At 39.8% G+C, this 25,220-nt stretch overlaps 2 protein-coding genes across 2 annotated transcripts; both read left to right on the top strand.

Annotated features, from left to right (window-relative positions):
* The first annotated feature begins 6,259 nt into the window (after positions 1-6,259).
* LOC102789301 (tubulin beta-4B chain-like) lies at positions 6,260-9,602 on the top strand. The gene is made up of 5 exons (XM_006790762.3): positions 6,260-6,505; positions 7,489-7,597; positions 7,697-7,807; positions 8,010-8,254; positions 8,338-9,602. The coding sequence occupies exons 1-5, from the start codon at positions 6,449-6,451 to the stop codon at positions 9,148-9,150; spliced, it is 1,335 nt and encodes a 444-aa protein (XP_006790825.1). The 5' UTR covers positions 6,260-6,448; the 3' UTR covers positions 9,151-9,602.
* Positions 9,603-10,472: 870 nt separating this feature from the next.
* Positions 10,473-25,104, top strand: dennd1c (DENN domain containing 1C). The gene is made up of 23 exons (XM_006790763.2): positions 10,473-10,616; positions 11,042-11,106; positions 11,702-11,745; positions 12,254-12,303; positions 12,397-12,516; positions 12,637-12,706; positions 13,130-13,210; positions 13,306-13,371; positions 15,521-15,574; positions 15,702-15,812; positions 17,463-17,563; positions 17,668-17,713; positions 17,828-17,929; positions 19,675-19,800; positions 20,015-20,116; positions 20,425-20,515; positions 20,604-20,644; positions 20,727-20,777; positions 20,899-20,946; positions 21,034-21,141; positions 22,204-22,286; positions 23,632-23,857; positions 23,930-25,104. Exons 1-23 carry the CDS (start codon positions 10,600-10,602, stop codon positions 24,932-24,934), a joined length of 2,808 nt encoding a protein of 935 aa, XP_006790826.2. The 5' UTR covers positions 10,473-10,599; the 3' UTR covers positions 24,935-25,104.
* The last annotated feature ends 116 nt before the right edge of the window (positions 25,105-25,220 follow it).

Below are 25,220 nucleotides of genomic sequence, written 5' to 3'. Positions count from 1 at the left end.
ATTAATAATCTAGCATCACCTTTGGGCAATAATAATAATGGCAATAAAAGGACATCAGAAACCTTGAATGGAGTGCATTGTAGGTTGGCAAAAAAAAGAAAAAGAGGATAACAGTACTTTCAGGTGTGTTACAAAAAACATGCAAAAGGTAACATGATATATAGTAATCATTCATTTTATATTAACAACTGATCCAGTAACAATCTGGACAGGCTCACATATGAAACCCGATGAATGAGCACTATCTCTGCAGTTATAGTAAACAACCTTTTTCTAGAAACTGCAAGCAGCTGTTTTCACAAACTCTAATAAACCCAGACAAACAAGGTTAGACCAAAGGTTAGATTAAACCATGTAATCACAGCTAACCAATGATCCAGGCTGATGTTATTTGTTAGTCTGTTGGCTTTGTTTCAGTGTGTTCCTGGCTTTGGTTGCCTCACTGACAGGTAACTGAAATGTTATTGACCAGTGAGAATCATGTAGCTGAAGGTCATCTGAGGGAAAGACAGACAATGAGAAGCACAAAAGAACCTACAACAACCAAACTAGCCATAATGTTTATGTTCTCATGCGTTTCCCAATAGTATCTTGAACCCAGTCTTCATGCAGCTTATCACAATTGTTCCTAAGTGCCATTTCTCATTAGATTTCACCACTTCATTCACATTCAGCATTTTCTTTAGAAAACTATGACTGTTGGAAAAACAAAAGGTTGAGGAATGCATTCCTTTTGCAGAGTATCTCATACAGCTTCTATTTCCTTCCAGTCTCTGTTTTCTAACTTCCTGTCTCTATGGGCAACAGCACAAACAAAACAAGCTGCTTCCTAATGATGGACAAATGTTCAGCCCCAAAGCTACCACTGAAGACACTGACGTCATGTAATGTTTCTTAGGAATTCTGCTGCAGGGAGAACATCAAACAATGAATACAATACACTTAGGAGTAATTTTATTAAATGATTCCATACTTTTTGTACAAATGACATTCAAACCAGAAAACTTTTGGAAGAAAAGAGGAAATCCACCAGAACAGGACACATGTAAACCTTCATTTTCGTTCAGTATACCATTTTCACAGTTTCAAATGCCACAACATAACCAAATGGAATTAATGATGGCTCAGTTCCACTAGATATTCCAGTCCATAACAGCACATGCAAACACAAGAACCTGCACTGCTTGGAATGCAGAAACATTAATACACCTGAACTGTGTCTAGTGTTACAAGTCTGCTATGAAGAAGGCCTAGTATCTCATCACTCTTGGCAACAATACAACGCATGACATCATGCAAATATAAGTCAAGAGTTTTAGTTAGGGCTTTTTCAATTACCCTTTCATCTCATCTGTCCTCCTGCCCGTGACTAGGAAACCAATATCTGTGTGTCACATTAATGAATACCTAAGTTCCTATAATGAACCTGACCAGCTCTAACTATGAACAGGTTTTGGCTCAGCCCACCTAAATGGGCATATTAGAAATGTATGATGTATTTGTTTATTAATTAAAAAAAACACAGGTACCATTTCTAAATTTTGACTGGGTTGGCAGCCTACAGATGATGCACAATGTCTTCCACTACATAGTTTCAAATGGATACCGACTCTTTGAGTTTGACAATTGAGTCAATCTGTTGTTCATTTTATTTTGTTTTTTTAAATTGTAGTTTTCTAACCTGCTGTCTCTGATTTTGAGCTGGCAGGGATTACAGATGAAAAGTAGATTCTAGCATATCTAACAATATTAATAAATTAATATACCTCAAATGTGCACCATGAAAAAATGTCTCAGCCTCTTTCTTCTCATAAGTCATGACACTGCTTTCCTTGTCATGACTTATGAGATTGCCTTTACAGTTTAACAGTATCTGTATCAGTCTCAGCAATACTGTATTTATTGGATCATTACCAAAATTTGCAGTGTTGCACATCACTGATTATTATGCAAACAGGACTAAATGTATTTTGTATGTATAACTTTTTTAGTTATTTAAGTTTATCAGCTGCATGATTAAAACCTCTCCCCTACATTGTAAAATAAAAAGACGTAAATATATTTGCACATTCTCCTCATATTGTGGCCTAATTGTCATGGACACTCCTGCATTCAGCATTAGGCTAAAAAAAACAAACAAAGAAAATCCACAGGTGATGGCGCTGTGCCAAACATCATGTTTAAATTAAGGAGAAAAGATTTATCATGTTGTTGATGTTGTTGGCTTCTGTCTGGATCTCTTCATCAACACTTCCACTTCCATTTCTTATTGGAGAAGCTAAGATGTACAGAGAGGAGGGAAGGAAAATAATAAAAGCTTTGTAGCCTTAGTGATGAGAACAGGGGTTAATGGTCTCATCATGCCATCTCATGTGAGCTTTGACTGTGGTATGATTGTTAAACATTTGTGTTGACAGAAATGCTCACAACCCATATAATGACTACAACAACTACAGAAAAAATGCACATCTAACATATTCAACCTCAAATGAGCAAACAACACCAGAAGACTGAAGATTTCGGGTTTAAGTCCTGTGTTCCAGGAACCAAGGCTCTAAGGCTGTAGTGGCACATGTCCATCCAAACAAGGCAGATGAAAAAAATATACTATGGTCTGATGACGTTTTTCTTCTGCTCAGGCTACAGATGGTATGACTCAAATTTGGCATCAACAACATGACCTCATGTGTCCTTGTGTCAGCAGTCGGGCTGCTTGGTAGTGGTGTAATGGTGTGGAAAATGTTTTCTTGGCAAACCATGAGCCCTTAAGACCATCAGTCATGGACTGAATGCTACAGCCAATGTGAATAATGAAGCCAGCCACGTGTGCAGTATCTCCTTACGGCCATCTTCTTACAGCTACTTCTAGCAATGACAATGTGGCATGCCAAAAGCATCCACAGAAGTTTCAAAATGATAGTGCTTTTATTGAACTTCAGTGGCAACATCATTTAAAGTTCTGCCCAGTGTTAGTATGACATTCACAATATAGTGTTTGCTGAGACATTGTGTAAGAAGTTCAAAATATTTTTATTGGAACTTTACTTCCTTCATCTCTGAGGGATTATTTTCGTGTGCATGAAATAACCATAAATCAACTTTTTTCATTTTTATTTATTCATTTATTTCTTGGAAGTGAAAACATATTTTGGATTTCCAAATCTGATGCCTGTTCATTGTACATTTTAATAAGATCGAACGGATGTGATGTAGCATGATCCTGAATTATTTGATTCTTCACAAAAATTGTTGGATTGTGTGATGGACCGAGCTGAAAAAGCAGGAGGAGTCAGGAATTATTAGAAAATTAGGGTTTTCATTTATTTAACCCCAAAAATTCTATTTACAAAAGTAATAAATGTTGAGCTCATATAAGAGGTCAAAGAAACTAAACTAAACTCAGGCAAAAACTGAACTTAACAAACCAAATGACTGCCCAAAAAAACATAACTGACCTATACAAGAAATGACACACAGGGCTATATAGAATGGCTGATCAGACCACTATGACACATGAGGGGTAACTACACAAAACACAATCGCAAACAACAAAAGATGCAGTACAGTCTGGTTTGTTAATAAACTAAACACTAAAGAAGAAAATCTAAACTAGTGAACCCTAATTTAAAGTATTTAATTAAGTACAAATACTTTGTTTTTAATTAAAGAAAACACACATTCTCCCCTTCAGCATCCAATCCGATCCAACTATCCCTCTTGTATTTAACAGCTTCAAACCCCAGCCACTACCTTTTGTCTGGCAACTCCCAGGGATCATGGTAGGTAAGAAATAAAAAAACAAAACAAAGGTTAGTCAAAAAAACCAAAAAGGAATAATCTGATATGAATACATAAGTAAACTAAATGTGCACGCTTACAAATAGAAGAAATGTCCATCCATCCATCCATCTTCTTGGTCGCGGGGGCAGCAGCCTAAGCAGAGAAGCCCAGACCTCCCTCTCCCCAGCCACCTCCTCTTGCTTATCCGGGGGAACACCAAGGCATTCCCAGGCCAGCCGAGAGATATAATTTCTCCAGCGTTTCCTGGGTCTGCCTCGGGGCCTCCTCCCGGTGGGAAATGCCCGGAACACCTCACCCAGGAGGCATCCTTGTCAGATGCCTGAACCACTTCAGCTGGCTCATTTCAAAGAAGAAATGTATCCAAACCAAACAATAAACTTATTGAAACTTAAGTGTGTTATTGTGTTCAAATAAAAAAATAAAAATACATAGGAGTTAACGACTTTAAAGTGTGGCCATAGGTTTGGCTATTACAGATTGGTTGTGACAACTGCATATTCATATGGTCTAACCTACTCTGGAGAAAGTTTATTTACACAAGATTAAAGGAAGAAGTTAAGCATCTAATATAAAACCTGTTTCATTCTTGCACAAAGAATGTATTTTGATTGGTGCATTTCGATAACATAGCTGCAGTACGAACAAAAGAAATGCAATCACAGACTTTTGATATGACACAAACAGGATAGATGTGATGCACTGGTACCCTCTTTGAATATATAGGATAAGATTATATCATTTATATGTACTAAGTTTTAATCGCATTCTTGATCTTGTCCTGACGTATGGCATAGAAACTGAACATTTAACAATAGTTCCCGAAAAACATCTTTTATCTTACCATTTCTTAATTACATTTAAACTTAACTGATTTTTTCCTATCCAGGGACTGAAGACAGTATTTACTGTAGATGGTGGTGATGGTGGTGGTGATGGTGGTATTTACTGTACAGTGCTAGGTGCCAACACATTGATCCTCATGGTGTATGACTCTGGATACTGTGGCTTCATAAAAGCCTCAATGAAGCTTGACATTTTGTTAGGATCAGATGAGCCGGAAACATACCTTAGTTATGCTGCAAAAGGCTTATGTTCGATTTTGTGCTTGAGTGGGGGATCAGAAAGGAAGTCCACAGGGAGTCGCAAGGTACTTGTCTACGTATAGTGCTTGCTATCAGTGGAGGCAGAAATAAAAGTACGTGGTACAGCCACTACTCCTGCTTGTGCCGTTAGTGGTCAATTGGCCAACCATGGAGAGGAATGGATTTACAAATAGCTGAAGTGAAACAAAGCATTAAAAACAATGAAATGTGAAATACTGCAGCAACGGTCTGTACTTTTATGGTTGCATTATTGGTGTACTTCACTCAGTGATCACAACAGCATGCAATTATCTCAGGTGACTGAGTTCTGTTTTGGTAACCTAATTCTCTTGTGCCTTTGAAGAACCAAACCTCAATTAGCTAAACCAAGACCCAGGATCATCCCATTGAATAAATCAACGTTGAATGGACGGTGAATGCATAAGGCCATATCTAAAAATGCTGGCAAACTTGTGTTTTGTGATTGATGGCCTGTTATCCAACATAGGTTAAGTGCTCAGTTTCTTCATGTCTGACTTAAAACCCTGTGCACAATTATCGAGATTTTTTTCAACCTTTAAGTTATAATTTATTCACTTAATTTACTGACACAATACACCCTGTAAATGAAATCATAATCCAATGTGACTACAGTAATATATTATATTGAAAAGTAGCTGACCCTCAGGACGTGCTGCTAATGCTGACACCCTGACATTTTCAAGTTATTGACAAGTTAACTAGTGACCTAAGAGCAAAATCAGTAACTATTTAACTAGTTAAAGCCCCTGAAGTTTTTAAAGAGAGCAAAAGGTTGGGGGTCAGAGGGAGAGATTACTGGATTATGGATTGTGAGCCACAAAAGAGCTTATGACTTGATCTTGGCTCAGTGCAGCTGAACTCTTTCTGCAAGTCCCAGCAAGTAGATCTCTGAGCACCGTTATTCTTTATTACTCAGGAAATTGGTACTGAATGCCAACACACACACAATCACACACTGTTGCTCAGTTGTGCTAAACAAGCAGTAAAACATGCAAAACTGTATTTGTCACCCATCTTACCCATTTTCATCTACGTTTTGATCACTCTCAGGCTACATTTAATTCATTATTCCCTTTACATGATGCAAGCTAACCTAGACTTTACCCTTGGTGTCGGCCTGTAACATTTGACTCGATCTTTAGGACTCAATCTCTGTAGTTTATTCTGTGCAGTGTTATCTCTCACAGGCATGCCACCGAAACAACAAACGGTGTATTATCCTCGTTTTTCAACTTCCAGCTAACCAGCCAGCCCAGGCAAGCCAAATTTTCCGGCTGTGCCCGGTTCCCGTTGTCATGGAGATGACGTAATGCTGCAGCACCGGGAGGAACGGCGCAGCCGCGGACGGAGGGAGGGGACGGGGAGCTTAAACCGCAGCCACAGCTCGTCCGCCATTCAGCCAGACTGCCGACTGATCCTGGAGGGCCAGGACTGTTCAATTGCAAACCCGGAGCCCACCGCAAGCTTCCCCCTGTTTCTCCAGCAGCAGCTCTCTGTGAGACACCCCACACCGCAGCGACAAAATGCGTGAGATTGTGCACCTGCAGGCCGGGCAGTGCGGGAACCAGATTGGAGCCAAGGTGAGAAAAACAAACAGATCCTTGTTGGCATGTCGTCTACCTGTTAACTGTAGTCGGTTTTATGTAACGAAACACAAGTTTATCCTTGCTGCTGCTGACGTGTATCCAAGCAAGAGGTCATGCTGCTCACAGGAAATAGTAAATGGGTCAGCATAGCGGGGTGGAAAGTCTTGAATAAGCGTACAAAAGCATCCTTCAGGATGGGCGGTGGCAAGTCGAGACGTCCCCATTATTGTCACTTGATGCACTTTTAAATGCACGACAGCACATAAACGGGGACAACGGGGTGTTATCGGTGTAACACAGCATGCTGGATGAAGCTTATCTGCGTGTAAGAATATATTGATTTAGGCTGACAAATCATTATTCGGGAATTTAATGAATGAACTGACAGCAATCCTGTCCGTCTGTGTGTGTGTGCGGGGGGGACAACACACTGAGAGGGGTGTGGCTCAGACAGCGAATTGACAGGAATACCGGCAGGCGTGCAGCCGTGCAATTTTTTTCCACATATGCAGTCATATTTAATTATAATAATAAGTAGCGCTTTACGCTGATATTGTATTACCCATCTCTTAAACCTATCCTTTAAAGGTGTCTGTGAACCTAAGATGGCTTGAGAAATGTATTACACAAGATACTGAGGTTGGATTGATAAAAATACTAACAAGGATAATGATTTAAATTCTGATTTGTTTTTTTCTAATTTTTCAATTCATTATTCCCAAATACCATCAGAACAGAGCAAAAGCAGCACGCGTCACACCTTAGGAAATATTTACTCTTATATTATTGCCCTTTGGTTAAATTTGTTGTCAATCTTCTAAGCAATTAATCACTTGGTTGAGCTTCTATGGTTTAACAAGTACAGCAGGATATAAATAGCGTTGAATTTAGCTGTCGGCATTTGAATGTCTCGACACTGCCACAGCACGCATTTAACTGCTCTCTGGCTTGTCTGTCTCTAATCGACCTGTCTGCAGTTCTGGGAGGTGATCAGTGATGAGCACGGCATCGACCCAACAGGAACCTACCACGGAGACAGTGACCTGCAGCTGGATAGAATCAACGTCTACTACAATGAAGCTTCAGGTTGGAACTTTTGAAAGGCAGCTATTCACTGTATGTGTCGATCTTTGCTTTTGAATAGTCTGTATTTGACCATTTTTAACACGTGACTTTGTATTGCAGGTGGAAAATATGTGCCTAGGGCCATCTTAGTAGATCTGGAACCAGGCACTATGGACTCTGTCCGCTCTGGGCCTTTCGGACAGATCTTCAGGCCAGACAACTTTGTCTTTGGTATGGGATCAACCACACAGACACACACAAAAACACACATAATTACATGCCTTATTGATTAAACAGAAGATAATGATAGCTGAAGTCCTGGCTTTGACAAGTAAACTGTTTAAATAACAAACTTTGACATTTTGATAGCTAAATATACTTCTAGACAAACAAACCCTAGCTCAGCCGATCACAATGAACTTGCTCCTTCCAGGTCAGAGTGGAGCGGGTAATAACTGGGCGAAGGGCCACTACACGGAGGGAGCCGAGCTGGTGGACTCAGTTCTGGATGTGGTGAGGAAGGAGGCTGAGAGCTGCGACTGCCTTCAGGGCTTCCAGCTCACACACTCTCTGGGTGGCGGTACTGGCTCTGGTATGGGAACTCTGCTAATCAGCAAGATCCGTGAGGAGTATCCAGATCGTATCATGAACACCTTCAGCGTGGTGCCCTCTCCTAAGGTAGAGTGATTATGCAAACCATCTTTGTTGGCATCCGTTCGTCTCCCTTTGGTTTTCCTGATCTTTGCCTTTTCTGTCTTCAGGTGTCAGACACGGTGGTGGAGCCCTACAACGCCACACTGTCTGTCCACCAGCTGGTTGAAAACACAGACGAGACTTACTGCATTGACAACGAGGCCCTGTATGACATCTGCTTCCGCACCCTCAAGCTCACCACTCCCACTTACGGAGACCTTAACCACCTGGTCTCCGCCACCATGAGTGGGGTGACGACTTGCCTTCGTTTCCCCGGTCAGCTCAACGCTGACCTCCGCAAGCTGGCTGTCAACATGGTTCCCTTCCCTCGTCTGCACTTCTTCATGCCCGGCTTTGCTCCACTCACCAGCAGGGGTAGCCAGCAGTACAGAGCCCTCTCTGTGCCCGAACTCACTCAGCAGATGTTCGATGCCAAGAACATGATGGCCGCCTGCGACCCACGCCACGGCCGCTACCTCACCGTGGCCGCTGTGTTCCGAGGGCGCATGTCCATGAAGGAGGTGGATGAGCAGATGCTGAATGTGCAGAATAAAAACAGCAGCTACTTCGTGGAGTGGATCCCCAACAACGTCAAGACAGCCGTGTGCGACATCCCGCCCCGTGGCCTCAAGATGGCCGCGACCTTTATCGGCAACAGCACTGCTATCCAGGAGCTGTTCAAACGCATCTCTGAGCAGTTCACGGCCATGTTCCGCCGCAAGGCCTTCCTCCACTGGTACACTGGCGAGGGTATGGATGAGATGGAGTTCACTGAAGCGGAGAGCAACATGAACGACTTGGTGTCCGAGTACCAGCAGTACCAGGATGCTACAGCCGAGGAGGGAGAGTTTGAGGAGGAGGGAGAGGAGGAGGTGGCCTAAGGCTGAAGTCACTCATTGTTTCTCATCTGCACTCATGACTCCATCCAACCATCCATCCACTCATTCCGGTCCTACTCTGCTCTCTTTTTCTTTTCTTAGAGCACTGTCCTTTCCCAGTTTTCTTGTTCCTGTATTTTCTTAGTTCTTCCCATTTCTGTCTGCCTCTTATTTTCTCTCTTGACCCCTCCCCCTCCCCCCCACCTTGTCCCCCTTCCTGCCAGAGTAGGACTCACACTTTAAACATGTAAACACAGTGCTCTTTTAGAGGTAGCTAACACAGATGTGTGCTTGTGAGTTATTTGTCAAATTGTTTTTATTATGGAGGGTTTGTTTTGCTTAGTGTTTGTTAATTATCATCGGTTAAACAATTGCATACCTGGAACACATTCACTTCATTCAAATATTATGACTTGTGTAATTTGACATTGATTAAAATACATTTGTGGGAAAAATATCCATTTGTGTATTTACTTTTTTCTCTCACATTTGAAGTTGATAAATGGCCTGTATTTGTATAGCGCTTTACTAGTCCCTAAGGACCCCAAAGCGCTTTACACACCCAGTCATCCACCCATTCATACACACATTCACACAAGTTCAGTCGGATACACTATTATTAAAATAATACTTCAGTCTGGAAGAGAAAGAACTTGATTTTAACTTTCAGCCTCGATGTCACAGGAAGTAAATCAAAATGGAGACCTACAACAGATTTAGGCAGTGTGGCTGCAGAAACACAAGGAGGCAGTATGACATTTGTGAGTGTGGTTCTTGTCTGAGCAGGATGTGCATGTGAAATTGTCGCCTCACTACTTCATTATTTTGTTATGGTGTTCAGTTCTAATTCCTGCTTATGTGAGCAGTATCAAGAAACATATTTAGCTTTCTATGTCGCCTATATGATTTATACTAAAGTGAAACCAGCACCTTTCAGTTCCTCAGTAAAGGCTGCCATTACGTTGGCACTCGGGGAAAGGTTTAATACAGAGTGATTTATCAACAGGTTCCTGGCAACTGTTCTAATGTTAAAGTAGAGACTTGTGTCCATTTTAAAAACTTAAATATGCAAATCTCCCAAAGTTTTTTGTAAGTTCTTTCATTTTGCAGCTGCAAATGTGAATATGTGGTTTTTGTTAAAAGTCAAATTTGCATTTAAAATGCATGAAGAACAAAAAACATTAAAAGATAAAGGAATTTTAAGCCAAGTGTCTATAAATGACCTGAATTTCGATAGGTGGTCTTATAGCAGACGTCATTCACACACAAAAACCACACATACTGACATAGATCAGGAAGTGTTCTGTCATTCCAGTGCTGATTGAGCAGGCTGCTGTTACTGTTGCAGTCTCTGTCACTGTTACATCAGAGGTATGGTTGTCAACTAGTACACCTGCTGAAGACCTCTCTCCTCTTGGATGCCACACATGGACACAGTCGCATTTGGACAGTATGGGCTCCAGACTGAAGTAAGTAATTATGTCATTTTTGTGTGTCGACTTCCATCACCATCAGTATGCCCGTCAGTCTGTTCTTGCGGTTTCTATTACTTCCTCTCGCAACTGCACAGGAAGTTTCCTGTAGCAGTTCTGTCGCCTTCTATCTGTTGCCATATGCTTCACGGTACATTTGTTCTTGTTCACAGCAAAGAGAAAAGTTCCTCTTTCGCTCACACATATGACTCGTTTGTATTACTTGGCTGTTGATTCGTTCTCAACATTACACCTGGTTTATTTTTGTTTATACTCAGAATTCTTCTTCGTTTTGAGAAAATTGATGCTAGACATGGTGTCAATTCGAAGTACTGTCTCAACATGTATATGACTATATTTGGTGGGTAACGCTGTTTTAAGAATAAATTTGTGTCATGGCTCTTAAATCTCTTTCCTGTCAGACAAAACCCTGAGCGAACCTTCTACTGGTTCTTTGAAGCAACTTGCCCTGTAGCCAGAGACAAAGGTGAGGCCTCTGTGGTTTATCATCTGTTGCAGAGCAACTTAGCTACGCAGAGTGATTTGTCAGCACTGGACAAGTTGATTAAAATTGCTCTTCCATTATTTTCCGTAACTGTATAAACCTACCGTTTGTCATTTTCCTACATGACTCACAGCACCGATTTGAATTTCAAGCACTTGGCTTCAAAAATGAAAGATGTTTTTTATTTATGTATTATAAAATCATTAAAACGTCACCCCTAGTCTTTATGAAGGTGTTTCTGCTTGCACTGAGAATTGTTCATGCTTCCTGTCATGTGATCAAAAAACCCACACAGCCTGTGTAGTCAAACATGAACTACATAGAAAGATGGTGTAGTGATCCCTCTGACTGAGCAGCTGAGCATGTGCAGAAGACCTTAAATGCTAAATAATGTTTAAAAAGCATTATATTTATACATTTGGAATCATTTGCCACTACTTTTACCTCATTATTTTCTTTATTTTCATCATAGTTATTTTCTAAACTTTTAAATGGCCGCCACAAAATAACTTCTAAATACGTTTTAAATGTAGAATTAGCATTAGTATTTGTCCGCTTACTTATTTTAATGTTACAGATCCTGGACTGCTGTTTCAGTTTCCAGAAGACTTCAATGATGAGGTAGCTTGTGTTTTCCTGCCTTTGTGAACAAACGTAATAATATTTATGGATATGCTTTAAATAAAAAAAATAGCCTTTGTTTTGTTTGTGGGGTTTTTTTTTTTTACACAAAGTGAGAACCAGTGTTTTAACTTGTTCAATATGAAGCTTTACTTCTTGTTTCAGTTAAATTCCTGAAACATCAGCTTACTGACATTCTCATCTACAATAGGGGAACACCTTAAAATCATATCATAAGATAACATTGTATGTGCTTGTTAACTTACTGGTCCTCTAAACTTTGATGGCATGCCCCCCTCCCCCACTCAGGCCTGAAAACAAGCAAAAAAAGGTTCATGCCCCACAATTTTTTTTTAATCTTTACAACAACAAAAGCGCTTCCAAATTGAAATTTAATGAATTAAAGTGCTCCACTTGTGTGGCCAAGCTGTAGTTAGATTACTTTCTGCTATGCACCCTGACAGAGTTCACAGTATGCATCTAGATTATTTGTCCTGTTCCTTTCTAGGAGTCCTGTCAAACATTGCCCAGGTTCTGCTTCCCGTATGATATACAAAGGTGAGTAGAATAAACTTGTTGGTTTACTTCAGGCTGCATTTCTGTATCATTTGTGTTTCATATGTTGTCTTCTCTCTACATTTGTCTGCTCAGAGCGAGAGATGGGGTGGCTGTGCAGCACTTTACTTTTGTTCTAACTGACCTTGAGGGATGTCAGCGCTTTGGCTTTTGCCGTCTCACCAACAGCACACATACCTGCCTTTGCATTCTAAGGTACATTTCAACATGTGTGAAAAATACTTTAACACCAATTCTATTTGCATTACTTTCGTTTTCAGGATACCATTTTTAAAAAGTGTTGTGGTTGTGTTATTTTTATCAATGTTATTACAGCTATCTTCCATGGTTTGAAGTGTTTTACAAACTACTCAACAACTTGGCTGACTATCTCTCAAAAGGGCAGGTAAGATTCTCATGTGTAATATTTATCTTCTCCCACTTGTCTCTTACCCGCAGTTAAACTGTTAATAAAAGATGGACATAGCATTTGTTGGTTTGTAAGATCGTATATTGAGACTAATAGCTGAGCGTTTTGTCCATTTCCATTTTCCTACGCAAGGTTGGATTTGACTGAGAAACCAAGGACAGTGAATACTCTTATGGTAGTAACTTGTCAACTACAACATAGTTACACATAGCAAATATACTTGCTGTATTGTATTCAACTCTTACAGGATCCTTGAATAATTCTGTATCAAATAAAAGAATGCAGGTTTAAAGCAGTTCTACATTAGCTTCACATTTCCAAGCAAGAGGCTTCGTCCATCTGTGTCCATGTAGCATCTATTTCAGTATGCTTAACATGACCACTTCATCTCTTCAACAGACCAGTGAAATGAAAGTTCTTTTGGCATCACTCTACAACCAGCCCCTTCCACTGGCTGCTGGATCCGTCACCCTGCAGATGGTAAGTCTCTAATTAGCCAACAAGAACTTGGAGTCACACAAAACTATACTGCTGTTTTCTGCCAGTGGTTAGTGTGTTGTTGTTTTTTTTCTGAGGGAGAGCAGGTTTTGGTCAGCACAGAAGTGTCCCATCCTGTTGGACACTCAGAGAGACAAAAGGGGGTGAGTCCCACAGGAGTTCATGTGGTCTGGAATCACAGCTTTGTAGATACAGACTAACTCCTGCTGGAAAACTACAGTTGTCTGTGCTTGGTGGCTATAGCTGCAGACTAAAACCTTGTGTTTAAACCAAAGCATGCACAACATGCACTAATATCTGGCATTCCTTATAGCCTTTGGAACAATTTGTTTATGAATCCAAAAGCCATAAACATGCCATTATGTTACTGACCCCAACAACTGTTTTGTCTTATAAGAAATGCCTCTGTATGGCCGAACGCTGTAACAGGTTTTATTTTATGAATGTTTGTGCTTTTTTGAGTTTCATTCCAAAATAAATCAGTTACCTGAAAAACAGATTTACTCACCTTGTGCAATTCTTTTGCATTTGCAATGGAGAATATATTTAGAAAGTTTCAGTCCTGGTTGATGAGGAAACTCTTACGATTACAGTCAAAGGAGCTTGCAAAGAAAAGCGTCTGGACTTCTTTAAGTTACTTGAAGACGTTTCACCTCTCATCCGAGAAGCTTCTTCAGTTCTAAGGTCAAATGGTGGAGAGTGGGCGTTAAGGCGATCACTCACATCCTGGGCCATCTGACCTCAGGAATTCGCATGATAAGGTGGGGCCAGGTTTCACAATGAGCTCACCCGAAACTCTGGCTGATTGGGACCCACACCCAGTTTCACACCTTGGCTCAGGTGATTAGAGGATCATCAGGGGGTCCTTTTGTCCCTCTGAGGGGGGATACTCCCACTACGTTTATATCTGGGACTCTCCACCATTTGATCTTAGAACTGAAGAAGCTTCTCGGATGAGAGGTGAAACGTCTTCAAGCAACTTAAAGAAGTCCAGACGCTTTTCTTTGCAAGCTCCTTTGACTACGATGACCTGGATGACTGAGAACCTTCACAGACATCTTATGATTACAATGGAAAAAGCAGGTGTTACATTAGTAGCATTTTATGTAGTTCTAAATGTTAGTTGAGTTAAGTCAGTTTAAATACATTGCTTTTGCAGAAAAATGCTAATCTTAAAGAGCAACAAAATTGAGTTTAAATCTCATGAAGGATTTCAAGAGTTGAGATTTGAGTTGAGTCAGAGACTGTATATAAAGGATGGACAAAAACACTGTGCTGTCGCAAACCAACAGACCATTGGTTTGTTGATTTCTGTTGTGAAACTTCAGACTAATCATTTTTCATCAGTGTCCTAGTTTTTCAACAACACCCTATGAGAATCTCCACGCTTGTAAAATAGTGTCTTGTCAAATACTAGCCAAATGCCAAACCATATGCTGATTATTTTTATTATTACATTGGATTCCTAGGTGACTTTAGGATTTATATTGGATTATGATGCTTTGTATCAGCCTCAGATATGTATTTGCATTTATATGCTTAATCAGTGCTGTATGTGCCTGCTTTATGGGTGGTTGGGTTGGGGGAGGAGAGTTTTAAGGCTTGCTGTGTATACTTGATTATATTGCTTGCATCGTGCATCTCAGACATATACTTGTATCTTATAGCCTGTTAAATATTGTTTACTTGCCTAGGGACTGCAAGTGGAACATAGGTAGTAACTAAATATGATAATGGCATGTGAGGTCAGTAAGTAGTTTGTGCAAAGTTCTTGACAAATACAAAATGCAACTAAACCTAAAACTATTAAAGATGATGTGAAACTGGTGATTGTGGCCACAAACCTATTAGAAACATGTTCTCTGAGGTCATCCATTGAGTAAGTAACAGAATGACTTTCAAAAAGAATCCTACATAAATGATTTCATTTTGCAGCCAGATGTGCCATTGTCCGCTGCCCCCACCCTCCCCCCACTGGCTTCATTTTTAAGACCATGAAGCTACATCCATCTTTTATATACAGTCAGCGATTATTTTTTAGCTCACATAACTGTGTATGCATGTGTAATTGATTGCTGTAGAGGGAATTTTGGAATGAAATACTAAATTATATGTCTATAACCTTTGATGTGTGCATATATGATGTGGAAGACACTAATCAGCATACTAAACCTTGTTGCTAAATGCAAAAACACTTCCCAGAAATTGACATTGTTTCATTAATATTATCTCAAGGATTACTGATAGTGTTGATAAAGTATGAGCAATGTTTTATTTCATGTGTTTTGGCAGGTTCCATACTTCATCGCTCCAGACCCCAGAAGTCTCCCTTCCATACCTGAAAACGTAAGCATGGTTAGGTTAAAAATTTAAGGCTAAATTTTAAATTTCAACAAGCAGTGATGGATTATGTGAACACGCTTTTCCCCACTTCAAGCTAATATTTCTATCTGTTTCTTGTTTTATACACCAGAGGAACTTGACTGAGTTGATTGTGGCAGTAGATGTGGGGAACCTGCTTCAGCTGTATGCCAGTATGCTGTTTGAGAGACGCATCCTCATCTTTGCCAGCAAACTCAGCACTGTAAATTACACAAATCTCTTTTATCCATTGCTTTACTTTAAATGTATTTACATCAACTTTGTGGTATAAAAGAGAACTCCCATCCCCCTAACCCATCCATCACATTTGGTACAAGACTAACATGAATTAATTTTCACACATCAAACATAATGAAAAGTAACTAGGCCTTATCAGGTCTTAAAATGATATAATTACCAGCTCAGACGAACAAAAACACATGCCATATCCTCCAAAGAACCGAGGAAACAAAAGTATCTTTCAGTTTAACTGTTTTTGTCCACTACAGAGGACATGATGAGTAGGTCGGATCTCAAGAGGATATTAAATGCCAAAATGCAGAAGCAGCGTGTGTGAAAAACGAACTATACTCAGTGATTCAAGAGATCGTTTAACCACTTTTGTCAGCAATAACTTGAAGGAATTATTTTCTGTATGACTTTGTCAGTCTCTCACATGATTGTGGAGGAGTTTTGGCCCACACTTCTATACAACATTGCTTCAGTTAATTAAAATTTGTGCTGGAGTTTGATTGGGCCATGACAACACCTTCACTCTTTTCTTTTTTATCCATTCTACTGCACATGTACTGTTGTTCTGTCCCATAACCCAGTTTTGTCCCCTCAGTGACTGCAAAGTTCCCATGCCCTGCAGCTGCAAAAGAGCTCTAATCATCAATTTTATCTCTGTGCTTGATAGTTAGTATAATGTGTTGGGTTGTGTTTGGGTTGGTATGCAGTGTTGTGGCCAAACATCTCCAGTTATGTCTACTCTGTCCAAAGGACATTGTTTCAGAAGTCTTAGGTGCAGTTTTGCACTCATGCCGTCATGTTCTTTTTACAGAGGCGAGGCATTCTCCTGGCAACCCTTCCAAACAAACTTCAAATTGTTCTGCCATGAACTTAACATAACATGTTACCTGAGGCGTGTAAAGTCTGAGACCAGTTGTTGCGATTGTAACATCGTCTTATCATGGAGTAAATTTGCTTTAACTCACGGGAAGACTGGTAGTTGTCTTAAGTGTTTTCCACTTGTGAATAATATTTTTCATTTCTCGTGTCTCATTGTTGAGTAATGGATGTCAAATTGTTTGGAAATGGCCACATACGTCTCCCCAAGCTCATGGGCAGTAATAGCTGCCTCACTATGATCATTGCTGATGTCTTATGTTTTTTGGCATTGTATTAAAGCACACCTAAATACTCCACTCCAACAAACTGCCCAAACTTCTGATTTTGTTGATGATGAAGCAACATCTGCAGGCTACTTAACCCTTAATTTAACAACATATGTAGTTTTTCACACAATGCTTCTACATTTAAGCTTAGTTTGTCTTAAATAAATAATGGCAGGTCATGTTGCTTGTTGATGTTCATCAGGTTATGTTTAATGTTCTGATATGTTAAAGCTTAGGATGGAGAGGGGTTGTGCTTTCCCTTTATGATTGTACAACTATGTTTGGTCAGCTGCCATTAAAGACAGTAGCAATGCTAGTTTCTGCTGAATCCATGTAACTGGAAGTCAGACGTAGAGCAGCTAGAACATGTTTGAATCTATAGTTTTGTAGTCATACCTTGACCACTATTTTTGGCATGTGTCAAACCACACAGGAAGATTTGTGTGCTAAAGCTTTTCTCCATTTTGTGCGTTTAGCTGACATCCTGTGTGCATGCACTCAGTGCTGTGCTATACCCCATGTACTGGCAACACATCTTCATACCTGTCCTGCCACCGCACTTACTGGACTACTGCTGGTGAGATTTGTCTGTTTACGTATTTAACTGCCTACCTATCTGTCTACATATCTGCCTTCCTGCCTACAGCTGTTTAATTGATATTTGTTTTTTTATGGTCACAGTGCACCCATGCCTTACCTAATAGGGGTCCACAGCAGTCTATCTGAGGTAAACTGCTGACCTTATACTTCAATATAAAGCCACTGTTAAACTCAAATCCTCCAAATCTGTCAGATTTGTCGCGAAATATTGAAGCCTAATCTGTTACTGTCTGTCTGACAGAGGGTGAGGAGTCGTGGGTTGGAGGAAGTTGTTATTCTGAATGTGGATACTAACACCCTGGAAACCCCTTTTGATGACCATAAAAGGATACCTTCAGATGTGGTAATAAATAGTCTTAGTTTGTGTGATGATGCATAAGCTGCTTCTTTTGTTTCCACACTTTTTTATTTTAAGAAGCAAAGTGTGATTTCACTAACTATTTTCGCCCATTCACTGCAGCCCTACACGCTACTTTGATCTTCAACATTCATAATCTTCAACTGGACCCATGTGAGAATAGCTGAGATAACTGTCTGGTAAACTTGATTTGCCTGCTACAAAGTCTGACAATCAGGCAGCATCCTGGCTGAAATCAAACGCTGGACTATTTCAGGGGTGTCAAACTCATTTTACATGGTGGACCGCATACAGCCTACTTTGATCTTAAGCGAGCTAGATCAATGAAACTCCCCTTTCTCCATCCATCCATCCATCCATTCGCTTCCGCTTATCCTTTTCAGGGTCGCGGGGAGTGCTGGAGCCTATCCCAGCTGTCATAGGGCGAGAGGCGGGGTACACCCTGGACAGGTCGCCAGTCTGTCGCAGGGCCAACACACAGGGACAGACAACCATTCGCACTCACATTCACTCGCACATTCACACCTAGTGGCAATTTGGATTTTCCAATTAACCTATCCCCGCAAGCTGCATGTCTTTGGATGGTGGGAGGAAGCCGGAGTACCCGGAGGGAACCCACGCAAACTCTCCTTTCTGTCAGTGTCAATTACACATTTAACTTTGTTTTTCCACGATGAAGGAAAAAAAGGAAATCTGTCAGCACGACTCTTCAGACTTAAAGTGAAAGAAATAAAATCACATTAAAAGTTCTGGTAGCTTATTGCCCAGACTTTTTTGTTTTAAGCTGTAACCTTAAAAACTGAAATTTCTATACTAAAATCTGAAAAAGTGAAAAACAGAAACTTTTGTTTTTCACAAAGTTACAGAGGTTTCATTAGAGACATAGCTAAGCATTTTACAATTTTAGCATAATTTTGTAAGTTGAAATTTCTTCAGTACTGAAATTAGGCTTTCATGTCAGCGGTTATTTTCTGGGGGGGACTCAGTGGCCGACAACACTGTTCACAATGGTGAACTGTCTGTAATAAGCAAGCGAATAAAGCAGGAAATATCACTGTCAATTTTTTTATGGGAAACTGGTATCGAAGCAAAGTGAGAGATAGATATAATTGCACACGTTTGAAATCCCATCCAACTATTTTAAACATGTCTGAAGTTATGTACTAAAGTAAGGAAGGGCAAGTTTGGACAATTCCCCAGCATATTCTCTTGATTTCACCTCCCTTTTAGTGGTAAAAATGACAATAGAATATAATGATGCTACTTAGGGGACAGGTGTTATGATGAAAACTAGGCTCAAAACCTAAAAAAAAGGAAACAAGAGTCCTCTTAACACATTTGAAATAGTGTTTACATGTGAAGAACATGAGACAAATAAGACCACTAATAAACATAGTTTACTAGTTATGGTTTAAATACATTTAATTCACAGTATACATTACAGTTGGACGAATCAGGGATTTTTAGACTTTTAGTTTTATCTCTGAGCAGGGACATACTGGGCCCGTAAACTGTGCTAAAAGAACTAAATTTACACCATGCAAGATTGTCGAGTTGCTCAAATAGTTTTTAAGCCCTTGTAAAAGTCAGCCTCATTAGTATGAACTAGTCTCAGTGCAAGTTTCCTGACACAGAAGTACACATTCAACAGTTAAAAAGGCACAAATTTTGAGCGCTTATATATTAATAAACATATTACAGATATAAATACAGATGCTGTATGTGTCCAGATGTCCGGATTGAAGATGTGTTTGAAGCGCCAAGCGGTGTCACCTGGATGTGGTGTTTCTCAGGCCTTTCTGAAGGCTCAGGCTCTGCTCTTTGGAGGCTACAGGGATGCACTGCAGCCTAATGAGGTCTGTCATACATGAAATACATATCGGTATTTATATATGTATTTAGAAAATCAATTTAGGCACTTTTATTTCCACATTTACCAACATGTTTAATTTAAATTCTCTAAGTATTCTGCAGCTCTGCAGCTCTGCACATCTGTTATATCAGTATTTATTTTTAGGAGTAATTCTTCTTTTGTTGTTCATGGCCGTCTCTATGTGTTGCTTATTGCAGGAAGGAGAAATATGTTTCTGCGAAAACCTGTTTTCAGATCACAAATCTCCGAGTATGAAGCAGTTTCTTCAGAGTGCTGTTCATTTGCAGTGCTTCAAACAGGTAAACACTGCCCTCTGCTGTACACTTAATGCAATTGCAATAGTAGCTGAGCAGTGGTTGGACAGAGATTTAGAAAATGTTCGAGGTGATTGTATAACAGCCATTAATAGAGATGTGTAATTTGATAGATTGTGTTATGCTAAACAGATTACTATTTTTTAAAATAATAATAATCATTATTTTTTTACATAATTAACAAAAAAGATTTTGAATTTGGCGTGAAGTCATGTGCACAGGCCAAGCATCTTCATGTCTCTTTAAATGAGTGAGCTGTTTTGTTGATGCTGTATATTTGTTTGTTTTTTCAGTTCATCGATGCTCGGTTGGATATTCTGAATAATAAAAATGAACCAGATGATCTCTTTGAGGAGGAGATTATAAAGTGTGAATCCACAGCAGGTGTGTATCTGTATCTTTAGCTGTGTGGTTGTGCATGTGTATGTCCATTTTTTTCATTGCTTGCTTATGAAATTATTTCTTTTTGTAGGAAGAGGTAAATCCTATCAACAGTTAGTTGGTAATTTAAAGGTAAGTTCACTTAATCTTAAAAGAAACACTAACGCATTTGGTATCATCTTGGCAAAAATTCTTGCATTTGTACTTTTGACAGAAAGGAGGAGGTGCTCTCATCCTCAACATGAAGTCCAAAGCAAACATGAGAGTGAGTACAGTGTAGAGGTGTTTTTTTTTTTTTTAATTATTATTATTATGAACTAATACTATGATTATGTTGCGCTGCTGTAGGTCTGTTACTAATCTGTTTATCTGCTTATCTCTTCTAGGCCAAAGTTCTTGCCAAGTCAGGTCTGAAAAACCTGCTGATACATAAGGTGAGCGCATGTTCATGTGGACAAATGCTTTGATGGATAAAAATTATACTGTGTTTTTAATAAACTTTTGTTTTGTGTTTGATGCAGGTTAATGATGAAGAGCACTCCCTTCAGAGAGGTGGATCGGTATCACACCGCCGTGCCCAATCTGACTGCCTGCAGAACCGCCTACCAATCACACAGCACTTCGGGAGGGTGAGATACCACAAATTAATCTCATGCACCAAACCCACATCTAAAAAAAAAAAGTCACTCTTTTAAAATCTAGATATCTACACTCACTGGCTTTATTAGGTACACCTCATTGCATTTAGGCATGTAAAAGTGATCAAGATGACCAGCTGAAGTTTAAACCCAGGATGAGAATAGAAGAGGAAGATGGTTTAAGTGGCTTTATACATGGCGTAGATTGGTGTCAGATGGGCACCCCAGTGTTTCAGAAACCACACAGCTTTCTGTCCAGTTTTAATGGTCTGACAAAGAGAAAATATTTAAAGAGTCACAATGCTCCACGTAAAAATCGCTTGTTGTTGTCAGAGAAGAATCGCCACATTGCTTCAAGCTGAGAGGAGGGTAGCCATTATTCAAATAACCTTTTATTACACCCAAGATATGCAGAAAAGCATGTCTGAAATAACAATACATTAAAGCAGATAAAAAATCTTACAGCAGAACATGATCACACGGTATTATTCCTGTCAGCTAAGAACAGGAAACTGAGGCTACAATTTACACAGACTCACCAAAACTGGGAAAGAGATGATTGGAAAGGCCTTGACAAATCTGATGAGTCTTCATTTCTACTGCAACATTTGGATGGTAAGGTCAGAATTGGGCATAAACACCATGAAGCATGGATCCATCCTGCCTTTTTTCAACAGTTCAGGCTAAAATTGCCTGCACAGTCACCAGATCTCAATCCAATAGAGGATCTCAGGGATGTAGTGAGATGGATTTCCAGCACTTGTGTGCAGCCAACAGATCTGCAGTAACTGCATGATATTATCATGTCAATACAGACCAAATTCTCTGAGGAATGTTTATAGCACCTTGTTGAAGTTATGAAAGCAAAAAGGAGTCTAACCCAGTACTAGCATGGTGAACCTAATAAAGTGGCCAGTCAAGGTATAATATAAATATAACCCTGTGACCTCATTTGCTTCTGTATTGTTTTATATTATTCTTATAACATTTGAATGGTTTTCTTGTGGAAAAATTGTATTACCAAACCTTTGCTTTGTTGTTGCATCATGTCAGTCACGTCCCCGTCGACCTGCTCAGAAATCTAAGACTTCTAGAGACAAGGACATCATGAAAGACAGTGAAGATACATGGGATGGGTAAGCTGTGATGAAATATATTCACTCATCTACAGAGTGTTTTAGAATACACTGAGGCTGTTACAGCTTAAGTCAGCATTGTATTAACTGCCTAGCTGTATTAAATGTAGCTGTACTTGTTCAGTTCAATTTATGTAGTGCAAATTAAACAACAACAGTTGTCTCTTCACATAGCACATCATTATATACCAGCTAGTCCGACTTCAGTAACTGTACAAACATCACTGCTGATTAGTTTTCTGTCTTCATTTATGTTGGAAGTGATAGCAGAGCTGTACGTTTGAATTTCTCCAGAAATCTCTCAGTCAGAACATGTCATATCATGTTTAGGTCAAAGCTAGCGAGCTAACGTCCTGCTAACTTCTAACTCTGTTAAATGTAATAAATTCTGTTTTCATGGATGCCTGGATGTTAAACTTAATTGTTACACCTGGTAAAGCAGCAGCTGATCATTTTATTAAAGATGAAAGAATATAGACAGTTTTTAACTTTCAGTGATGCCGCAGTGTTCGTTTGACTTTGGGACCTGAAGCTAACAGAGTTTAGGGCCCAGATTACTCCGAGAGGCTCCTGACTACGGCAGCCGCCATACTCCAACAATCCATCAAGCGGTGCACCTTCATAGCTTACCAAAGTCGTACTAAAACATTTTTGATAGATTTCTGCGCGCCGTGAACTACATAAAATCAGTTCACGGTCAGTAAGCACAACCAGAATTCTGACATAAGGCACACTGTCGATTTTTGAGAAAATTAAAGGATTTTAAGTGAACCTTATAGTGTGTAAAATACGTTATACAGAAGAAAAGAATATATCGCGACATATATCGTTACCACACATGCTTCAAATTATACCATGATATGGATTTTAGGCCATATCGCCCAGCCCTAAATGGAAATATTAAGTCCTTAAAGCTGTACTCTGCAAGTAAAAACAAGTGTATAAATAACTAAATATTATTACATTAACATTCAGACTTTTACAATCCACACATGTGTTTTGATGTGAATTGTATGTTTTAATTACATTTTAGATGTTTGTAAAACTCTAAGTTTAACTTTGAATTTTACAGGTTAGGAAGGGTTTAGAAAGACGTGGTTTATGGACAATCCATCAATTCACATAGTCAAAACCAAGCCTTCATATCTAAACTCTCTGAAGACCTAAATAATAAACCAATGGAGAGCCAAAGAGTTTATCAAACAGCATGTGGAAAGAAAACTGTGTAGAACTCCAAGAATATGTTAGAAGAGCATCGGGCACTAATTATCATTTGGATAATACACTGTATCTCTACAGTGGAGAATTTTTGTTCATACTGTTTTGTTTGTTGCTATCATTTCAGAGCTATGTCTGGGTCCAGGACTGAGCCTGACTCTGAGCTCCAGAAGGATGATGAAGAAGAAGATGAGGAGGAGGAAGATGCACTGCTGTGTGATGAAGAAGAGATGGATCTTCTTGGGGAGATCTTTGATACCCTGAGCTCTCGTAGCTCCCATGACCGTGGCCTGCTGTACGGCACCCGCAGCCTGGATCTGTTTGGGCCAGACAGCCATGACTTTATCACACGGGTAAGAAAAAGGGTACAAGTGTCCCTAACACACACAAGTGAATGCAATTTCTGATCTGTCTGTGTTTTCCAGCGTGTTCCAACCAATCCAAGCCAAGAGAGCTTGTCTCTGTCCATCAGTGGCAGTGGCAGCTTGCACAGCTGGAATCTGGAAACAACAGAGGAGTTATCAGACCTGACAGCGGACACTGACTGGCCATGCATGGACACTAGTGTACCAGAGGAGGAAGGGTTGGAGAATATGAATATGCAGTCAGAAAACAAAACAGAGGAGCCAAAAAATGGACAGAGGCAGGACGGAGAAAAACAGGAAGAAGTGACAGGAGCAATAAATGGGAATCAAGCAGAGGAAACTGATGATCAAAACAAGTTTAAGGAAGTAAAGTTAGAGGAAAATATAGAGAAACAAGATCCGGGAGAGGGTGTAAGTTTATGGGAGGACCCGGTTAATGAAATATGTGCCAAGAGCGATGAAGGCTTAAAAGAAAACAAAGAGGATGAGCAAAATCAGACAGAGGAGGTAATTGCAGAACCTGAGATGGAAAGAGAAACACATGAAAGTCCAAAAGCAAGAGAAGAAGAAAAAGAGAGCCAACTGGAGAAAAATGAAGAGGTAAGAGGATCTTTAAGCAAACTTATAAACCCAAATCCTAAACATCCCAACTCCGTTGAAGAAGAGCAAAATCAAGGGAAGGAGGCCGTTCCAGATACTACAGTCTCTCCTGGGCCTCAGATTCCTGCTGTTGACCCTAACCCTACATCAGTTCAAGAAAAAAAGATTGAAGTAGCTGCAGGAAAACTGGAGCAAGAGGTAAAGCAGACCCCCTCTCCTCCTAAAGTGCTATCTGCTGCAGCACGCTTTCAGTCTCAAGGATCCACCCAAAGCTTCCAGGTGAAGTCCAGGGTTAAGGCCTTCACTGAACCTGGGAAACCTTGCACTGTGTTCAGAAACAGGGAGAATGCACAAATGCCATGTGACTCAAATACATCAGAAACAAACAACCGCACGGAGGAAGCTGAAGAGGAAGAACGACCTCCAGTCAAAGTGTCAGAACTGAAGAAGAGATTTGAAGCTTAAACAATGCTGGTTACATTCTAGTTTTTGCTACTTAAAATCCAATTAAATTGATACATTTGGTTTCTCTCTGCATTTCCCCTGCCTCTCCGTTACTCTTAATCCCAAGCCCATTTGGTTTTACTGAAAATATAAATTATGAAATAAAAGTCAACAATGTAGTGTTATTTAAAAGCTGACCTCTGTAAATTGTAGCAAATGTTACTCAAATGAGGGTGAAGGTTGCACTTGGGGATAAGTTTCAGATGAACATTTTGTGCATTAGTATTTATGAATATAACAAGCTGCA

The sequence above is a fragment of the Neolamprologus brichardi genome, chromosome 6 (genome assembly GCF_056152115.1).
Source record: "Neolamprologus brichardi isolate AB-2024 chromosome 6, ASM5615211v1, whole genome shotgun sequence".
Classification (NCBI taxonomy): domain Eukaryota; kingdom Metazoa; phylum Chordata; class Actinopteri; order Cichliformes; family Cichlidae; genus Neolamprologus; species Neolamprologus brichardi.
Note: the sequence above shows the minus strand (reverse complement) of the source record. Positions and strands in the feature narration are given on the sequence as shown.